Source organism: Giraffa tippelskirchi, chromosome 2, assembly GCF_054371585.1.
Source record: "Giraffa tippelskirchi isolate mGirTip1 chromosome 2, T2T-mGirTip1v1.2.pri, whole genome shotgun sequence".
In the NCBI taxonomy this organism is placed as follows: domain Eukaryota; kingdom Metazoa; phylum Chordata; class Mammalia; order Artiodactyla; family Giraffidae; genus Giraffa; species Giraffa tippelskirchi.
The window spans coordinates 231070531-231092190 of NC_137276.1; the positions used below are offsets into that span (position 1 = coordinate 231070531).

The following is a 21660-nucleotide window of genomic DNA, read 5'->3' on the forward strand; positions in this document are numbered from 1 at the left end:
TCTCCTACACTGGAGGCAGATTCCTTACCACTGAGCCACCTGGGGAGCCTAGGGGACAATCCTGGACCTCGTTAGCAGTGAGACCAAGCAGCAAGCTGCATCATTCAAGGGCCTCACGGAGGCAGGCATTTATCTGATCTTGCTGGGTGCGGAGGACTCAGATTAGCGGGGAAAGGAAGCCAGAGAAAGCAGCGTGGGAGAGACAGGGAACAGAAGTGAACCAGGAGAGGCAGCGAGGCTTCCGCCTGTGTGTGTTCAGGTGAAAATTCATCCTAGGGAGAATGACTTTTGTTAAGGCACGTTCCAGTGTGCTACTGTTTTTCAAGAGTTTGTTACAGTTATTCTGATCCAAGATCCAGCGATTAGATAGAAATACAGCTAAAGTACGTCTGGGTCTTGGTGAAGTCTTCCCACCGACCATGTTTGGTTGCGTTGCTGGGGGCTGCGTTGGCAGGAAGTTGTGTAACAGGAGGCTTTTCCAACAAAGTTGTTAAGGACTAAGCCCCGTGGTTGCCTGACAGGGGACAGAGTTGTTCTGTGTGGATGTGTGATTCTAGCAAAGGTCCAGTGTCTTGATGGCTAATCTTCCTGATGGCTAATCATTGTACGTTCCACTCAGCCTCCTAAGAAAGCAGCAGTGGGGTGGGAAGGGGCAGAGGGAAGTTTGGGCCAAGAAAGGTTCTTTTTGGGTGGAATGGAGTGTAGGATCTTCAACCTCCAGATGAACTGATGTGAAGAATAAATGTGGGACTTCCCTGGTGATCCAGTGGTTAAGAATCTGCCTGCCAGTGCCAGGGACACAGGTTCGATCCACGTTCCAGGAAGATTCCACGTGCCACGGAGCAACAAAGCCTGTGCACCCAAACTACTGACTTCTGTGTGCCTAGAGCCCGTGTCCTCCAAGAGAAGCTGCCGCAATGAGAAGCCACACACCGCAATGAAGAGGAGCTCCCCCTGACCGCAATGATGTGAGATGGAATGTCTTCTGCAATGTCAGTAAACAAGGATGGAACAGCCGTCAGCCATTTCCGGCCTCCAAATGTGAATGAGGGGCTCCCAACAGGGAGCACAGAGCCTAGGATCCCACAGAGGCTGCCACCCCCCGCAGTGATGGCTGGAGGGGCTTGGGGGCGGGGAGACTGTGAGAAATCAAAAAGACAGGATGCTGGCCCCAGAGAGCTGAGAGGCCTATGAAAGAGATGACCTCAATAATCCAGGTCTGTTGCATCTTCCCATACCTACAAGAGTGCTAAATTCCTTAATGTGATATCCGGGAAAGTGAAAGTCGCTCAGCTGTGTTCGACTCTTTGCAACCCCATTAACTATATGGTCCATGGGATTCTCCAGGCCAGAATACTGGAGTGGGTAGCCTTTCCCTTCTCCAGGGATCTTCCCAAACCAGGGATCGAACCCAGGTCTCCCACATTGCGGGCGGATTCTTTACCAGCTGAGCCACCAGGGAAGCCCAAGAATACTGGAGTGGGTAGCCTATCCCTTCTCCAGGGGATCTTCCAGACCCAGGAATTGAATCAGGGTCTTCTGCATTGCAGGCGGATTCTATACCAACTGAGCTATCAGGGAAACAAAAACTTGATATCTGGTTTTCCTCATTTAATAATAATCTTTGACGTTCCAACTGCGTGCTCCCTTTGTTGCAAACTTGTATATAGCCTGACTTCCTCTTCTGCCCCCTTGGAGCAGTTTTCTCAGAGCTTCCTGAAATGCTATCTCCTGGGCTTGGAGTCTTAACATTGCCACTAAATAAAACAACTCTCTACGTTCAGGTTGTGACTAAGTTTTTAGTTGACAGCTAGAAAGCCTGAACACAGCAAAGACTCAATGCAGCCAAAAATAAATAAATACATAAAAATAAAGAAATTTAAAAAAGGATAAAGGTTGACATAGAAAACAGACTTACGGTTACCAAAGCAGGAAGTAGGGGAGGGGTGAATTAGGAGTTTGGGATTAACAGAGTCACACTACTATATATGAAATGGATAAACAACAAGGATCTACTGTACAGCACAAGGAACTATATTCAGTAAATTGTAACCTGAAATGGAAAAGGATCTGAAAAGTAACATATATATCTGAATCACTTTGCTGTACACCCGAAACGTTGTATATCGACTATACGTCAATAAAATAAAATTAATAAATAAATATTTTAACTTATAAAAAAGAATAAATGTTGCTGGGAGAACAGCAGTACAACTTTAAGGCAAGAATACTGGAGTGGGTTGCAGTTTCTTTCTCCGGGTATCTTCCTGACCCAGGGATCAAACCTGTGTCTCCTGCATTCTTTACTGACTGAGCCACTGGGGAAGCCAACCTGAAGTAAGGGGAGTGATTTGCAGTCAAAAAAAACAGTGCAAGCACAAAAGGTAGCGTCAGTGCAAACCCTCATGAAACAAAGGCACTCACATTCTTTTATTTTTTCCCCCCTCAAACCATTATGTTGATAATAGTACTGTTTACTGATGAATCTCTCCTTTTGAGCAGAAGTTCAGTTTTTAGCTCTCTCTCCAAGGTCAGGGACCCTCTGCTCCCTGCTATCTTCTCATTCTGGGAGAATGCTGATGCAAACAGAAAATGGTGTGATTTCTTCTCTCCTGGATAGTGGCTGCTCCTCCTCCTCCAGGGAGGTGCCAGGCTTGCTGTTGCTAGCACTTGTTAGGTGGCACACACTTGAAGTGGGATTCTGGCTGGCAGTTCAAGAGCAGAGCTCCTCTACCCGCTGGCCCACCTCCCCATAAAAAAAAATGCTCTCTTAATATACATTATTCCATTTTGCATTGTAATTTGTTTTTATGTCCAGTCCCATGGCCTAGAGCTGAAAGTGGTTTTGACATTTTTAAATGGTTGGAAAAAACCCCAGAGGAGAGTAATATTTTATGACTCGTGAAAATTATGTGTCCATAAATAAAATTTTACTAGGACATGGCCACGCTCCTTTGAAAATGTATTGCCCATGGCAGCTTGTATGCTATGGCAGCAGAGTCAAGTTGTTGTGACAGAGACACCACAGAGTCTGAAATATTTACTACCTGGCCCTTTACAGAAAACATTCTGCCGACCTCTGCTCTAAAATGTGAGTTCCCTCAGGGCAGAACTGTGTTTGTCTAACTTTGCACAATGCCTAGCACATGAAAGGTTCTGGAAAATCCTTGCCTGCAGACTGAGTACTCCTCAGCTTCAGACACTTGGCCTGTTGAGTTTTTACCTCCAGAAAGCTTTCCTAGGAGGCTTCAGAGGTGGGCTGGTGTGTCCTGACTCAGTACCTATCCTTGTCTTTCATCACTGCAGTGTTGCTTTTGTTTAGTCGCTCAGTCATGTCCGACTCTTTGAGACCCCAAGGACTGCAGCACACCAGCTTCCCTGTCTTTTACTCTCTCCTGGAGTTTATTCAAACTCATGTCCATTGAGTCGGTGATGCCATCCAACCATCTCATCCTCTGTTGTCCCCTTCTCCTCCTGCCCTCAATCTTTCCCAAAGCATCAGGGTCTTTTCCAATGAGTTGGCTCTTTGCATCAGGTGGCCCAAGTATTGGAGCTTCACCGCAGTGGGTGTGGTTCATATGGAGAGACTCCTTATTTGTTTCTGGATTAGCCATTTGGGGAAAGGGATCTTCTCTTCCCACGAATTGCTCTTCTGAGGTATCTGCTTGGTCCTTGGCAGAGGGGGAGGAGATTTGTGAGCAGAACCAGAGAGCATGGGAGCGAAATAGCCATGTGTGGGGTGAAGGGAAATGAAAGACATGGGGAGGTCCTGCCTGTTGTCTCTGCTGAGCCTCTGGTGGACTAACCTGCTTAGAGAAGGGGCACAGGGATATATCTACCTGGCAGAGCCTGCTGTGTGGTTTGAGATCAAATTCTGGAACAAGGTTGCCTTTTGGATCTCTGCTTTAAACTATCTGTGTATACATATTGGATGGACTTTATTAGATTCCTAGTGAATATTGGCTGGTGGAAGGATCTTGTAGAATAAACAGACTCTTTAAATAAAATGCGTTTTTAATTTTTAAATTAAATGATGTAACAGCCTCATAGGGAAAGCAGATATAGCCCTTGGCTCTCAGTAGAGTTGAGATAGCATGGTGCCAGGTGAAAGGGAAATGCTTTAGAGAGTCTAAGACACATTTAGAAAGAGCAGACCTTGCTTTGACAAAGCCACTGCTGCATTCACTCTTTTTATTGAGCACCTACCTTGTGGCAGATTGTGCTAGCTGTTGGGGATAGGAAAGAAAAAAAGGGCATAATATTTATCCTCAAAAAATGTACAGTCTGCTGGGGACACTTAGCCATGTGATAATCAGTCACCCACAATGCAGTCAGACATGATAGAAGTTTGTAGAATTGCAGGGGAAGCAAAGAGGGGGGATGCCTGAGTTTGCTAAGCAGTCAGGAAGGTCTCACAGCGGGCAATGCTTGCAGGGACTTTCAGTGGGTAGGTAAGGGGTTAGTGGGGAGGTAAATGGAGGAGGATATTCCAGGCAGAGATAATGTCAGAGCATGTGTGCAGAGGCAAAATAACCCATGGTGTATTCAGGAATTTTAGTAGCTCATGTGGGTAGTGGGGCAAATGACAGGTCTCCTGGGCAGGTTGCATGACTGTGACAATCAAAGGAGATTGGACTTGATTCTTTAGCTATTCATAAGCTACTGAGAATGTTTGAGTTGGGAGTGGGGGAAGGTGGGATTTGTAAGGTACAACGTTTATTCTGTTAATTATAAGGAGTGAAATTGCTGACATGAGAGTCTACACTTAGAGAAGCTGGCTAAGATGCTGGAGAGGAGGGGACGTTTAGATACTAGACACAGGTCAAAGATGGAATGGATAAATTTAGCCAGGGCTGCCACATATGGTTGTGCAGGTTGTGCACTGCACAACTCACTACACCTAAGGGGTACGGATAAATTGATATATTTATGACACGCATTTCCCAGCAGATGGCAGTAGAGTTGAGGACGGAATGCATTTTCCTCATTTGCACAAATTGCTAGCCCTGTGGGCTAGCAGTTGTCCAGGGTTTGGGGAAATGGATGAGAGTGAGAAGGGCGCATTTCCCCAGGCGGGGAGGGATGGGGAGAGCACAAGATGACAGCCAGGTTTCTGACCTGGGCAACTTGGAGACCAGAGGTTCCATTCGTTGAAGGGTGGATACAGGAGAGGGAGGCGGTTTGAGTTTAGGACAAATTGTACTGAAGAGACCTGAGAGCCACTTAGATGGACCAGCTAGCAGTCTGGGTCTAAGACTGTCCCTAGAGCGGGACACACCCCTATTTTTGTCTGACATCTTCTCTGTCTCCTGTCCACTGGGCACCACCTTCCCAGGTTACGGATGCTCCTTATTCATGAGATGCCCACTTCTGCCTGGTGAGCGTGTGTCAGAGTGAACTCAAGGGACGAGGTGTCACTCCATCATTCCAGCCTCTGTCTGGCCATAGAGGACACCTTGCTATGCTGACCTGGGAACTCCAAGGGCCCCCAGCTAGTCTCTTCAGAGTCAGGAATGAGCATTTCCAGCCACAGGTGAGGCTTTACTAAGTTATCCACCAGACCCAGGGTGTGACTCTGGGCCGGGTCCCCAGAGCGGCAGAAGCTGTGAGGCTGTACTGGAAACATCCCTGCCCTGCCTTGCTCTTGACCTGGTTTGCTGATGGCCAATCAAGCTGCCTGCTCTCCCCCGTTCAGTCATGACCCATCCGTCGTTGGCTTAGTGAATGTGACCTCTTTCCTGCTGCCGTCTTGGGGGCTGAAATAGGGTCTGCAGGCCAAGCTGAACAGGTTGAGGTCCTTCTGGGTGAACACAATTGGATACAATGGTCCTTCTGGGTGAACACAATGGACTCACTTCTTCTGGGTGAACACAAACACCAGGGAGGTGTTTGGAAATCTTTTTTGCACCCCCTGTGGATTCATAAGAGCTTTGCAAGAATCATAGACCAGCATTATTTTTCTCCCACTTAGGTTTTTCTGTTTGATTGTATTTTAACTGGAGTGTAGTTGCTTTTTTGGCTCAGCTGGTAAAGAATCCGCCTGCAATGCAGGAGACCTGGGTTCGATCCCTGGGTTGGGAAGATTCCCTGGAGAAGGGAACAGCTACCCACTCCAGTATTCTGGCCTGAAGAATTCCATGGACTGTATAGTCCATGGGGTCACAAAAAGTTGGACCTGACTGAGCGACTTTCACTTTGCAATTCGTTTATTGGTTATACAGTTGCTTTACAATGTTGTGCTAGTTTCTGCTGCATAACAAAGTGGATGGATCAGCTATGTGTTTACTTTATCCCTTCATTTTTGGATTTCCTTCCCATTTTGGTCACCACAGAGCGTTAAGTAGAGTTCCCTGTGCTCTACAGTCGGTTCTCATTACTTATCTGTTTTATGTATTAATCTCAGTTGTGTCCAACTCTTTGTGACCCTGGGGACTGTAGCCTGCCAGGCTCCTCTGTCCGTGGAATTTTCCCTGGAGTGGGTTGCCATTCCCTTCTCCAGGGGCTCTTCCCGACCTAGGGATTAAACCTGGGTCTACCGCATTGCAGGCAGATTCTTTACCATCTGAGCCACCAGGGAAGCCTTATCTATTTTATATATAGTATCGACAGTGTATATATGTCAATCCCAACCTCCCAATTCATCCAACTCCCCCCCTGTCCCCCTTGCTTTTACATCTCTTCCAACTTTGAGGAGACAGACAATATATACGACCGAGTGTCTAAAGCAAACACTTTATTACTACTTTAGCCTCTGAGTTGTTTTAAACATACTTAATTTGGGGGCAAAAGTCCATCTAGTCAAAGCTGTGGTTTTTCCAGTAGTCATGTATGAATGAGAGACTTGGACCGTAAACAAGGGTGAGTACCAAAGAATTGATGCTTTTGAACTGTGGTGCTGAAGGAGACTCTTGAGAGTCCCTTGGACTGCAAGGGGATCAAACCAGTCAATCTTAAAGGAAATCAACCCTGAATATTCATTGGATGGACTGATGCTGAAGCTCCAATACTTTGGCCACCTGATGCAAAGAGCTGACTCACTGGAAAAGATCCTGATGCTGGGAAAGATTGGAGGCAAGAGGAGAAGGGGAAGACAGAGGATGAGATGGTTGGATGGCATCACTGACTCAACAGACATGAGTTGGAGCAAATGCAGGGAGACAGTGAAGGACAGGGAAGCCTGGCATGCTGCAGTCCATGGGGTGACAGCCTCAGCCATGACTCACTGGCTGAACAGCAACTGTCTGGGGCTACTGTGAACATAGCGTTTGTCCATTTCAGGTTCGGCCATCAGTCTTGTCCCTTTGCTGCTCCTGCTCTATGTTCTTCTCTAACGTCGTTACCCAACAGCCCCTCCTTATCCGTCAGCTTTCACAGATTTCTTTCAACATTCACCCTATAGAAACTATGCTTGAGAAAATGTAAAAGAAAATGTATTTAACACTATCAAATGTTTCATTAAAATCTCTAAGGATAGCCTCAGTGACTAGAGAAGACTGATCATCATCCCCCTCAAACTCCAAAAACCATCTTGTTAGACGTTTTGCGGTGAAATGGAAACCCCAACAGGGTTTACTTAGGTTACTCAAAGCCTAAATCTTTTTATTATTGTGCTTTCTGGCAGGAAGCTCAGAGTCTAAATTGATTCTTCCCTTTCAATGTTTAACTCTGTTTTCTCCTTCCCTAAGGGTTTTTTGAGCTGGCTGTGTGGTTGCACTTTGGATTATGCTTGACCCAGAACAAAACTGCTTTGGATTGGGTTGGCTCGGAGGGTCGACTGGTGCGGTTGCCTGATAACGTTGAACTGGGTGGAATCTGAGGGTATGAACAAGTAGGTTTCCTTTCAAGAGACTCAGTGCCAACTGTTATGTAAGAGCAGACGCCCCCGCCTGCCTCCCGCGGTCAGGTGAGGTGAGCCTGATTAGGGAAGCCAATGCCAGTAATCAAAAGAAATTGGTGCAGCCTCTATAGAGAACAGTGTGGAGATTCCTCAAATGACTAGAACTAGAGCCGCACAGTGTATAACTCTGTAATCCTGCAGTCCCACTCCTGGGCATATATTTGGGAAAAGAAATGGTTGGAAAGTTTATTGCTCTCCAACGTTCACTGCAGCACCGTTTACAATAGTGCTGTGAGCAAGACATGGAAGCCACCTAAATGTCCACTGACAGAGGAATGGATAAAGAAGACGCGGCACATATACACGACGGAATATTACTCAGCCATTAAAAAGAATGAGAGAATGCCATGTGCAGCGACATGGATGGACCTAGGGATGATCATACTGAGTGAAATAAGTCAGACAGAGAAGCAGAAATGACGCATGACATCCCTTACATGTGGAATCAAAAAGAGACGGTACGAATGAACTTCCTTACAAAACAGAAAGAGATGCACCGTCTTAGAGAACAGACTCTAGGTTGCCTGTAGACACTGCTATGTTTAAAATGGACAACCAACAAAGACCTATTGTGTAGCACAGGGAACTCTGCTCCTTGTTATGTGGCAGCCTGGATGGAGGGGAGTTTGGGGGAGAAGGGATACATGTATACGTATGGCTGAGTCCCTTTGCTGTCCACCTGAAACTATCACAACACTGTTAATCAGCTATACTCTGATACAAAATAAAAAGTTTATAAAAAGAGAGAATATATCATTGAACCACCATTGTTTACGTACTAGTGAACTTTAATCAACAACCACAACTTGAAGTGTGCCTTTGTGTGCTATGCCTTCCCTGGAGAGGTACAAAGGAGACAGACTGGAAGGTGGGCATCCCTGAGATGGAATCCTAGCTTTGCTAATTCACCATCTGGGTGACCTCCGACAAGCTACTCTCCCCAATGCCCCACTCAAGGACCAACCTCCTCATTTGTTAAATGGGAATATAGTACCTCCCTTACAGAATGGCTTCGAGGATTGAAAATTATATATGTAAAGCATCTAATCAAGTAATTGACATTCAGCAGTCACCTAATGAATGATGGATGAGAATAGTGTGATTTATAGAATCACAGATTCACTCGTTACGTTTACTGGACACATACTATGGTCCCATGATGAATGACTTGCCTTTATTATCCTTCAGAATCTTCTTATAAATATAAGTATCATTCATATTGTTCAGAATGAAAAAAGTTTTGGCTAAGTTAAGGAATGTGATATGCCCAATCACATGGACAGTCAGGAGTGGAGGCAGAATTTGAACTCTGCCTGTCTGACCTCAAAGTCTTACCCAGTAAAGAGAGGATTTAAAGGAGGGAGGAGGATTCTGAGAGGCGGGGCTAAGATGGCAGAGGAATAGGATGGGGAGACCACTCTCTCCCCCACAAATTTATCGAAAGAACATCTGAACGCTGAGAAAACTTCAAACAACTTCTGAACGCTGGCAGAGGACATCAGGCATCCAGAAAAACAGCCCATTATCTTCAAAAGGAGGTAGGACAAAATATAAAAGATAAAAAGAGAGACGAAAGAGTTAGGGACGGAGACCCGTTCCAGGGAGGGAGTCGTAAAAGAGGAGAAGTTTCCAAACACCAGGAAACCCTCTCACTGGCTGGTTTGGGGGAAGATTTCGAATCTCGGAGGGCAACGTAACCAGGAGGAAAATAAATAAAGGTGGGAGGAGAAATTCTGCAAAGCAGCTGGCCAAAAGTCCATTTCGTGTCATGTCTTGAGCTATGAACAGTGTGCAACGGTCAACCTGTCAAAATGTTCATATGGCGTTTTGTATCAGGCAGAAGAGGTTAGTTAGTACCGTGGTAACAAACAAACAAAATATTAAAAAAAACTAAGATTGTGGCATCTGACCCCATTGCTTCAAGGCAAATAGAGGGGGAAAGGGTGGAAGCAGTGACAGATTTCCTCTTCTTGGGCTCTGAAATCACTGTGGACGGTGACTGCAGCCATGTAATCTGAAGGCATTCGCTTTCAGGCAGGAAAGCTATGACAAACCTAGACAGTGTGTTGAAAAGCAGAGACGTTAATCTGCCTACAAAGGTCAGTATAGTCAAGGCTAAGGTTTTCCCAGTGGTCACATAAAGTTGTGAGAGCTGGACTGTAAAGAAGGCTAAGTGCTGAGGAATTGATGCCTTCAAACTGTGGTGCTGGAGAAGACTTCTGAGGGTCCCTTGGACTGCAAGGAGATCCAACCAGTCAATCTAAAGGGAAATCAACCCTCAATACTCATTGGAAGGACTGAAGATGCTGAAGCTGAAACTCCAGTATTTTGGCCTTCGGATGCCAACAGCTGACTCATTGGAAAAGTCCTTGATGCTCGAAAAGACTGAGGGCAGAAGAAGGGCATCAGAGGATGAGATGGCTGGATGGCATCACTGAGGCAATGGACATGAACTTGGGAAAGCTTTGGAAGATGGCGAGGGACAGAGAGGCCTGGTGTGCTGCAGTCCATGGGGTCGCAAAGAGTCGGACACAACTGGGTGACCGAACAACAACAACAAAAAACAACCCAGATTGCAGTGTCTTAACACACTATTAGGTTATTCCCCAGTCATGTAACAAGTCCCAAGCAACTTGGCAAAGCTATACTCTTCAAAGCCAGTCAAAGGTCCAGAATGACAGAAACTTCACTGTGACCTATGCTTCCATGAGAACTGTGGAACTAGGAAGGGCATTATCATATGTTGATTTGTAAGGTTTCCACCAGAATGATTCTCATGACGCATGTTCATACTGTTGTGAAAGTCGCTCAGTCGTGTCTTACTCTTTGTGACCCCAAGGACTATACAGTCCATGGAACTCTCTAGGCCAGAATACTGGAGTGGGTAGCCTTTCCTTTCTCCAGGGGATCTTCCCAACCGAGGGATCGAACCCAGGTCTCCTGAATTGCAGGTGGATTCTTTACCAGCTGAGCCACCAGGGAAGCCCAAGAATACTGGAGTGGGTAGCCTATTCCTTTCTCCAGGGGATCTTCCCGACCCAGGGATCAAACCCAGGTCTCCCAAATTGCAGGCAGATTCTTTACCAGCTGAGTCACCGGGGAAGCCAAGGGGATGCTTACTTGTCTTGTGGTCCAGAAACAGGAAACTTGAAGATTTGTCCCTGCAGAGCCACTGACTCGCCACGTGCAGGCCCTGCTTGAGGGTGGGTTTTGTCCAAGTACAGTCATGACAGCAGTGAAACAGGCCAGTGGCTTTGGAAGACGCATGCAACCTATGAATGATGGGTGATTCTTGCAGCAAACTGGCAGCTGCCTTCCAGGACCCTCAGGATTTACCATGTGTGGACATCACAACTGACTGTTACAAGCCAAGCATGAGACAGGACAGAGAGTAGTGAGAAAGGAGGGCTGCCTCCTGGAGCTCAATCTTCAGGTTCGAGGGTCTGGGATAGGGACCCCCCCAAGCCCCAGTTCTAGTGCCCCAAACGGTTGGGACAAATGTAAGCCACATGACCACGTTCAACAGAAACGGAAATGGGAGCCTGGGAGTGTGCACGTTAAGTTGCTCAGTCGTGTCTGACTCTTTGCGACCCCATGGACTGTAGCCTGCCAGGCTCCTCTGTCCACGGGATTCTTCAGGCAAGAAGACTGGAGTGGGTTGCCATGCCTTCCTTCAGGAGATCTTCCCAGCCCTAGGGGCCGAACTTGCATCTCTTATGTCTCCTGCATTGGCAGAGGGGTTCTTTACCACTAGCGCCACCAGAGAAGCCCCTAGGATCCTAACATGTGTCTAGAAGGATGAAAGCTGGACGTATTCCACGAACAACACTAATAACTACTACATATTTTAAGCCCAAACTTGCAAAAACTTCTAAACTCCCTCTGTGGGTTTTCAGAACCACCTGGGTATCTGTGGTAGATTGCATTATTTTGTTCTGAGTTATTTATTCCAAGTCTCTGTGAGAGAATCACATTCCCCATTCCATGGACATCAGGCACTGCTGTATGACTCGCTATGACTAATAAATGGCAAGCAGAAGCGAGGTGTTTTGTCATTTCTCTTTTTCTCCCTGTCATTAGAATGGCACGTCCTATGTGAGGCTGCTCCTTCTGTCTGCATGTTGGAGCCAGCAGGACATGGACCAGGGCTGCAGCTGGCATTTAATATGAGTGCGAAATGAACCTTTGTGTTCAGAAAACTGGGAGTTGTTCGTTACTGCAGCAAGACTGAGCCAAAGCAGACTGCTACAATGTTCACCATTCTCAGTAAATAGAGAACAATGGAATTGGCTACATAGAAATTTATACTTACTGTCTGCTTTGTGGAAGTACATCTGTACTTTAAAGCAGAAGTTTCTCTCAGGACTTATTATGCAAATAAGTATTATTCAGTTGAGTTTACAGCACAAAAATACATTCTCTAGATTGGGACATCAACTGATAAGAGTTCTTATGAAGGACCTAGGAGGGGGGTTGGGAACACAGAAATCCTGTTTCTATGCAGACTTGTTTCAGTGCAAACTCTTCTGTTTGAAACTTGTGTTGTTTCAACGTATTGAAAAAAAAACAACAAAAACTTGTTTCAATTGAAACTTGAATCTTGTTTCAAGGCAGACTCTTGGTCCTGTCTTCCCTGAGGAGTGGCCTTGGAAGCTCTGAGCATAATCGATATTCATGTCCAGTTTTGGCAGACATTATAATGACAAAATGTTGCTATCTATAGGAGTGCAAAGTCTCTTCTGAGTCCAGTGAGCCTCTTTAATTCAGATCCCATCGATCTCTAATTCACCATAGGTAACTGTAACAGAGGCCAAGCTGGCATTTACTCTCACACTGTGAGTGGGCATTTCTTGCACTGGCCAGCACAGGTTGGCATTTGCCATTTTGACTTCTTCCGAGTGCCTTCCAAGGGGGAGTCATGTCATCCTGGGGCCCGGGTCCCTGGAGACAATGGAGTCCCTGCGAGACTGGCTCTCCCAAATGCCTGGCTTCCTTCCTCTCTACCACTATTCACCTGTGCCATCTAGCGGGGGATGAATGACCTAATAGAATCTGTGATGCTGAAAAGTCACCGATGAGGTAGGTTCCGTTACTGTTTCCATTCTGTGATGTGCGTGGGTGCTCAGTCATGTCCGACTCTTTGTGACCCCGTGCACAGTAGCCTGCCAGGCTCCTCTGTCCATGGGATTTCCTAAGCAAGAAGCAAGAATACTGCAGTGGGTTGCCATTTCCCCATCCAGGGGATCTTCCTGACCCAGGGGATCGAACTTGTGTCTCCTGTGTCTTCTGCGTTGGCAGGCAGCTACTTTACCACTGAACCACCAGGGAAGCCCGTTCCCATTTTAAACAGGGCAAAACTGAGGCCTTAGAGAGGTTAAATGGGCTAGTGAATGCGACAACTGTGGTTTCAACCCAGGATTGCCTGACATGATAAATGACACAGAAAAATGCAGATAAACTGAGCTATGGCCTAGAGAGATTACTTCCGAAAAAAGAGGAGTACTGAATAATTAATACAACAAATAAAATTTGTGAATGGGTTGGTATAAAACAGAGGAGCAACGGCATGCTTAACGGGGGAAGAAGCCCCTCTGCAGGCGGAGGTATTTAGCAGAGGTGTGTGTGTGTGTGTGTGTATTTGTGTACGTGAGTAATTTACACAGGTTTTCCCAGTGATCCTCTTCCGGTCATTAGAAATTGCTGGGTAGAACTGCTTCACTGGCACCACGCTGTCAGCACTCATGTTACTGAATGCCCTAGGAAATAATAAAGCTCAGTGTATTTAAGGATGCCCTAATTAGAGGCGTCTCACTCTTTGATACTCATCTCTTAATTTGAATGGTGTAATATCTTCCCAACATGGGTATTGACTTCAGAGTTTGAAAACAAAATTCGCTAAAAAGCGAACTTTTAAGTGCTAGTCTATTTTTTTCTTGGGTTTGAACTTTAAATGGTATATATTGTGTGACCATCCCTGCCTTGTCCTGAACATCTAGTTTATGAGCTGCTCAAGGCCCATCTGGAGAAGGAAGAACAATGGATTTTCTTGTGTGTGGGTGGTCAATCACTCAATCATGTCCAACTCTTCCTGATCCCATGAACTGTAGCCCGCCAGGCTCCTCTGTTCATGGGATTCTCCAGGCAAGAAGAATACTGGGGTGGGTTGCCATTGACTCCTCCAGGGGATCTTCCTGACCCAGGGATCGAACCCAGGTCTCATGCAGCTCCTTGTTGGCAGGCAGGTTCTTTACCCCTGAGCCGCCTGGGGAGCCCCAGATTTTCTGGTGTTTTAATAATGAAAAGTTTTATAGTTACCCAGTACTTTTGCCTTTTCAATCACAATAATATATGTTAACCTTGACACACTGCTGCTGGCTAAGTTGTGAGATTCTAAGTGCCTTCTAAATTATGAGGAATGTTTAACAGAGTTATAACGTTTAGCAGAGTGACAGCATTGGTTTTTTTAGAAGGGGTGGTGGAAGAGTTTAAAATTCTATGTGTGGTCCGTTGCATCCAACTTCCGATTGTTGGGATCGGAAGAGTGTACCCAAACTGCTTAGGGTCACAAAAAGTTCACCATGTCTGAGGAGCTGGTATTATCAGGTTTTATCCAGCCAATGACACTACCCGGGTATATTATATTGAGGTGGATATTTGAGAGGAAGCTCTGACCACATCACCTAAACCTAATGCTGGAAGAAGAAAGGGCGGTTGGATTTCCTGATATGGGTGAGTGGTAGGTTTCTACCAGGAAAAAACAGTTCACACACCTTTGAATTTTTTTTTATCGCATCTTATAGAGATTTACCAGGAGATTTTCACCCAAGATCTAAGCATTCCAGATCTTATCAATGAACTCTTTTCCCAGGCTAGGAAGTTTGGGTTACAACTCAAAAGAAAAATGGCAAATCTGGAGATAATGAATTGCCAGTGGAGGGATTAGCAGTAACTTATCTAAAGAAGCAAATAAGATTTGAGAAATACAAAGGCTGTGAAATATTATTAGTATTAAACGGCTTAAAAGTACTGTGACATTAACCCTCAACCGTCTTAGCTGAGAAATGCCACCTTTTCAAACTCTGTGAGCCCCTCTGTTATAGTGAAGTGGCATTTTGATTATGGCAAAGAAAAGTGGTCCTTGGGAATCAGACTTGATGGAACATTATGGTCTTCCAGGAGTATTTTTGTAGGTGGTGCTTACTTAATTTCAATTTCAGAAAGGCTTTGTGGCACATCTGATTTTAATATTCAGTTGTTAAAAATTCATGTGAATGTAATAAAGAATTTTAAAATAAGCTGAGAACATTGGAGCCCAACAGAGAAACCTTAAAGAAAAAGAACTGATGGTGGGAGAGAAGAGCTCCTGTCCTCACATTAAACACCTGTTGTCCTTCTGGGTGCATTGCTCACAGAATCTTCATGAAACGACAGCATTCCTGATGCAAAGAGCGCTGCCCCTGGAGGCTGGACAACATCATCCGTGGCTTTTGGGCTTCAAATTCTTGCTCTGCCCCCGACAAGCTGACCTTAGCCAGCTCCCTAGTCTTGCTGGGACTCAATTTCCTCACCAGTAAAGTAAGAGTAGGGTGAAGACTTGCAACTCAAAAATCCTGCTGTCTGTTGCATGACTTATGCGACTAAGCCCTCTTTGTGTGAAATAAAGTGACTCTGGAGATGGAACTGAGCTTCCCTATGGAAAAGGAGGGTTTGCCTTCATCTGCTTCCAGTTTGCCCTCTCCTCCTTGGTAGCCCCTAGATACTGACTTCTGGACAGTCAGCCCTCTTTGTCATCCACAAAATGTTATCTAGGATAACCTCACTAAGTTGGCAGCTTCCCACCCTCCACGGTCCCCAGTTTTCTATGTAGTATATAAATGTTTCAGAAATTCTCTTCTTTGAGAAAAACTTGAAAGGAAAAAAATCCCACAGAGACAGAAGGAGAGCTCATAGACTATGGTTTGGAAGAGACCTCAGCCAACCACAGTGTGTTAACCTCATTTGGATTTGAACAAGCAGATTAAAAAAAAAAAATCAAAAAGACATTTGTAAGACAATTGGCACTTGGCACATTTAGTAGATACTGAATCATAAGAGATGATCATTAATTATTTTAGGTGTCATAACAGGGTTACAATTATGTGTTAAAAAGAGTCCTTATCTTTTAGAGACAGATTTTGAAATATTTGCAGATAGAATGATATGACGCTGGAGGGGCAGTGAGTGAGTAGATGATACAGATGAAAGAAGCTCGGTGATGAATTGACAATTATAGAAATTGACTAGTGGGTACATGGGTGTTGATTACATGATTTGGTCTACTCTCGTATAAGTCTCATAGCTTCCATTGGTTAAAAAAAATATGTCAAAGGTTCAAATAGATAACAAGGACTTACTGTACAGCACAGGGAATTTGACTCGATATTCTGTAATAAGCTATGTGAGAAAAGAATCCAAAGAAGAGGAGAAATGCAGATACGTATCTGAATCACTTTGCTATACACCTGAAACTAATATAGTATTGTAAACCGACTGTACTCCAGTATAAAATTAAAAAAAAAAAAAGCTTAACAGGGATTCATCCTAAAGGAGACATATTTGCTGAGGTGTTGGAAAGGGCCGCCTGTCACCGTTGCATAATCGCTGGGGGTAAATTTGGAAGTTCATCAATCAGAAAGCCTATAGTGAGGCACTGGCTGGCACGGGGCCCAGATCTGTGTGCCTGTCATCTAGCCTGCAGGCCAATTTGCCCTCTATAAATATCAGCCTATATGAATGCTTTACTATTTTAACGCACGCTGGCCGCAGCTGCTCAGCGTGTTTGTTTACGTAGCTGTGAACCCTTCTGTAAACATCACTATCTCCAAATTGCCCATGTGTCAGGCACATAAAGGGCCCCCTTTAAAAATACAGATGAGACGTGGCCAGTGCCCAGATGTCTGGGTGGCTGGTGTCAGAATTTTCCAGGGTTGGATTCATTTTCAAAAATAGAATCGCATGACTGGAAGGTTCTTGAGAGGTGACACATTCCCCCTGATCTGGGCAGAGCCAGATCCAAGACATCCACCAGGGGTGTGGGTCTGCCTTTTGTGGGCATGAGTCTTAGGGCCAGGACCTGCAGGCCCTCAAAGGTGGGGAAGACTCAGGACTTGCCTTCCAGGAGCTGACTTGCCTTTTCTAGAGGTGAGCCTGACCCTGAGTGATGTAATGAAGGAGGCTGGGGGCAGCAAGCTTGGGGATGGGATATTTGCTATGTGTCACCCGGCTCACCTGTGCTGAGCCTGAGCCCCCAGCCGTCCGAAGGACTGGTCCTCTCAGCCTACTGCTTAGTAGCTCGGATCTCCAGAAAATAGCGGGTCACTGTGTGCCCACACCATGCAAGACAGGAAGAGGGCACTGCTTTGAGGCTGCAGAGGTGTTGCTGATAGGGCTCGTCCTTGAAATGAGCCTCAGTTAGAGGCCCCCTAACTGAGGTTATGGACAGTAGGTTAAGGTCAACTAAGACAGACTTGAAACAAAGCTGGAGTCAAGCAGAGGCCGTTTTGTGTCAGCTTGTGGTTTCTGTGGCTCCTAATTTCCCATCTAGCCCTCCAATGGATAACGACATCTTTGTGAATTTGTTTTCCTCGGAGTGCATTTGGTCCACATTAATTTTTTTCCTGCGGCTTTGATTCACTGAAGCATCTTTCCTTCCCCAAAGTGAAAGTGAAAGTGAAGTCGCTCAGTCCTGGCAGACTCTTTGCAACCCAATGGACTGTAGCCCACCAGGCTCCTCCGTCCATGGGATTTTCCAGGCAAGAGTACTGGAGTGGGTTGCCATTTTGTTCTCCAGGGGATCTTCCCGACCCATGGATCGAACCCGGGTCTCCTGGATTGCAGGCAGATGCTTTACTGTCTGAGCCACCAGGGAGTCCTTCCTAAGGGCCTGTTTCATACCCATAAATCCCAATTGTGTTTTTCATTCACAAAGAAAAAAGTGTTCCCCTGAAGTTTAAGAGGTCAGACGTGCTGGAAAGACTGAACTGTGCAAATCCTGTCAAGAAAAAAATCAAGAGGTGTCCAGCTTCTAGAAAAACCCAGAACTTTCTAGAGCACTCCTCCTTGCCCCTCCATTTTCCAGAAATTAGAAAATTATTGTTATTATTTTTAGAAAGTTAGTAGCAGTTGCCTTTCCCCAGGAACAGGGGTGTGTTGATTCCTTTTTGCTGGCAAACATCCAGTTTTCTCTAAAGCAGCAGCAGAAAGGCCACCGGATGCTCAGAGGCAAGTATCACTATTAATTACCAACAAAGGGACGTTCCTCTGGTTGGAAAGGCTCACTCATTACAAGCTGTCATCAGAAGGACGCGGCATGCCCCGGGGAGGATTCTGACTCAGGGACAACACAAAGATAACTTCCTTATTCTGCATTTATTTATCTTTCGAGATTGGGCTTTGATCTGAGGAAACACGGCTCCTGCAATTTGAAGTTTGAATTAACACCAGTAGCCAGATGGTCCCTCTCCACTGGATTTTGCTCCTGGGGCTCAGAGACGGGAGGAGAACAAAGCTTGCCCACTTTCTTTCCTCCTGTCCTTTTGGGAGAATTTATAGCGAGAAGTCAAATATTAAAACTGCATCCCCAGTGGTCAGTTTGTGCTGCCAGAGGCTGTATCTCAGTGGTCACCACTAGGGGGACCCAGAGTCCCTGTGCTTGGCCGGGAAGGAAGTTTCTGGTCCGTGGGAATTGATGGAGCTCCCTGTTTGAGTTGGTTTCCCCTCCCCTCATCCCTGATCCAGGCTCCCCCCCCCTTCCTCCCATACAACTATTGCCTCACCAGTGTGCCCCAAAGTCAGGCTCAGGGTACAGAGAGCCCTGTGCATGTGTATAGCACTTATTTAGCATTTCACAATAATTATTTTGTTTTAGACGTTCATTTGTCTCATGCAAAGGAGCACAGTTTACGCAACGCCTTTTACTCACGTTTTCTTTGCTTGCAGCATTTAAAAATATCTACTGCCAAAGGTTTTACCATCTTAAGAGAAATTTGTTAGAGATAATGACCTTGCCTGTTGGGTCCAGGGAGGCAGAGACATGGCACCAATGACTTTCATTGGATGGGATGACCGAGCTCAAGTTATGGGTAGACGAAGAGTCTGGAGCCTGGCCAGTGGCCATACATTTTCACATTGTGTAAACCCACCCTGAGCCTCAAGTTGAAGCCCTCAAAGCATAGAAGGGCTGGCTGTACAACCAAAGAGCATCCCAAGGCTAATATCGATAACTCAGAAGACAGTAAAGTAATGTGTGGATTAGTGTTCTAGTTTATGCATATCCTATGGGACACTATTGTTAGCTTAGGTCAGTGGTTATGACTCTATTTCATAAAACGTTACAGATAAATATGGAAGGACCTCCTTTGCGGCTGCGATATGTAAGACATATGAAAAGATATGAGTGAAGACTTCAATAAAAACAGACCATTTCTCTATTTTTAGAAGAGATCATCTTGGTTAAAATATTCCAACAATTAGCTGTTCACAGCAGAAGGGTCAATAAGACTATGCTGAGTGGGTCTCAATTTTTATTCTTTTCTGCTCAAGTTATTTACTGGGTCTGCATTATTGCATCTACAGGAGGTGTGGCAGTTAGACTATAGAGAAAAGACACCAAGTTCTCACTTGATGTAAAAGAAAAGCCAAGGCTGTGGGTCTTACAAATGACTCCCAAAGAAGGGGCAAAATTGCATTTTTATTAAAGCAATTTGTCAGGTTTTCCTTTGAAAGGCTTAACTTCTTCTTCCTGGCTTGGCAATAAATAGCCTCAAGTTATACAAATTAAACAATGCTTTAAAACCACCTGAAATTGCTTTAGAGGGAAATCAAATTTTCATTTAAGTAAATGTTTGAAAAATTAAAATATATTAAGAGGTATTTTAAAAAATTATTAATTTATTTTCCCAAGGGTTTTTTTAAGGAAAGCTAAATGGTTAGACTTCTTGGTGGACATCCTTAAGGTTAGAGGCCACATACTATCTCATGAATAAAGAGGTGATGTCTAATAGGGAGGGAGGTTCGGTTTCCCATATCTTGTTGTGAGTAAGGATGTGAAGTCCGGCTTAACATGAACATCCATCCCCAGACACCCCAGAGGCGGCACGCCTTACCTGTAGCTTCCACCATTCCTTCCAGGATGACCACAATTTCCAGTTCCTCTTTGGGCAGCTGGGCTTTGGATATCTCCCAGAAAGGACTCTGCTGGTTAATTTCGTGGCTGATGATGAGCGGTGACACCAGAAACAGACGGTCATCCCCCGTATAATACCCCACGTTGATGTCCGTCTGGTTCAAAGGGATAAACTCCCCTTCCGAGGTCTGTTTGGATTTAATCAGCTTGGCTCTGATGGAAGCCTCCACGATGTGGGAATTCCTTAGATCCCCCACCCGAAACATCAGGCACAGTTTCCCATCCCGCATGGAGATCACCGCGTGCGTGGAAAAAACCAGGGTCTCCGCCCTCTTCTTGGGCTGCGATATTTTAACAAACATGCACCCAACCATGAAAGCGTTGACGATGGACCCCAACACCGACTGGATGAGGAGGAGGATGATGCCCTCCGGGCATTTGTCCGTGATGACCCGGTAGCCATAACCGATGGTGGTTTCTGTCTCTATGGAGAATAAAAAAGCAGAGACGAACCCGTTGAGGTTGGTGACGCACGGAGTCCACGACGGGTCCTCTATGTGGTCCATGTCTCCTCGGATGTATGCAATTAGCCACCAGATCATCCCGAAAAAGAGCCATGTCACGGTGTAAACCATGACGAAGATCAGCAGGTTGAATCTCCACTTGAGGTCCACTAAGGTGGTGAAGATGTCGGTCAGGTAGCGGTAGGTCTCCCTCACGTTGCCGTGGTGCACGTTGCACTTTCCATCTTTCCGCACGTACCTCTGGATTTTCCTTTTGGTCCGGTCCCGGCTGACATGTCTTGGCAGGTCGTCCCTAGCCTGCTTAGGCAACTTTGGCTGGTGAATGGCCACGGGGCTCTCAACGTCCTGGTCCATGGAGTCACCCTCTAGGACGTTAGCTGGTGGTTTGGAGAAAAGAAAAGAAAAACTGAATGAAACGCCGGCTCTCTGAGGGTCCTGGAAACCCCCTTGGTGGTTGGCAGTGCGGTAGAAGACCGAGCATCATTGGACCATTTGTGCAGCTCCTATCAGAGTAGATGAAGCCTCTTTTGGGGGGAGCGTCATCTGCACAGGTTGCTTCGGATGCCTGTGCTCTGTGATCTAGCTTGTGTAAGGACTTTACCACACTTCCCACCGGGACAAGGCTTACTGCTGTGAAACTGTCTCCCTGCCAGCAAGTTCTAAGAGTCGGCTCTGACAGCAGGGTGTCTCCTGGCTCTCTCTGAGATGCTGTGGTATGTGAGAAGCAGCATACTCCGGATAAAGAAATGTTTCGATCCAGACAGCCTTGGTTCTACCACTCAGCGGCTGTGGGCTCCTGGTCTTGCTGTTATGGACTGTATTCTCCTAAATCCATATGTTGAAGCCCTAACACCAAGTGTGACTCTATTTGGAGATGGGTCCTCTGAGGACGTAATTAAGGTTAAATGAGTGCATAATGGTGAAGCCTGAATCCAAAAGGACTCGTGCTCTTTTAAGGAAGGGAAGAGACACCAGGGCTGCGCTTTCAGAGAAAGGTCACGTGAGGACACAGCAAGAAGGCAGGAAGAAGGGTCTTCCAAACCGATTGAGGGCACAGAAACCAACCCTGCTGGCAC

At 45.8% G+C, this 21660-nt stretch overlaps 1 protein-coding gene across 2 annotated transcripts in view; it reads right to left on the minus strand.

The window, feature by feature from the left end:
* Positions 1-21660, minus strand: part of KCNJ6 (potassium inwardly rectifying channel subfamily J member 6) — a 96571-nt gene that overhangs the window by 67683 nt on the left and 7228 nt on the right. The window contains exon 2 of one of the 2 annotated variants that reach the window (XM_081573189.1): positions 20041-20961. In XM_081573189.1, coding sequence (XP_081429315.1) covers positions 20041-20961 — 921 coding nt within the window. Of the gene's footprint in view, positions 1-19807; positions 20962-21660 lie in introns of those variants that run through there. The other variant, XM_081573191.1, reaches the window with a different exon arrangement.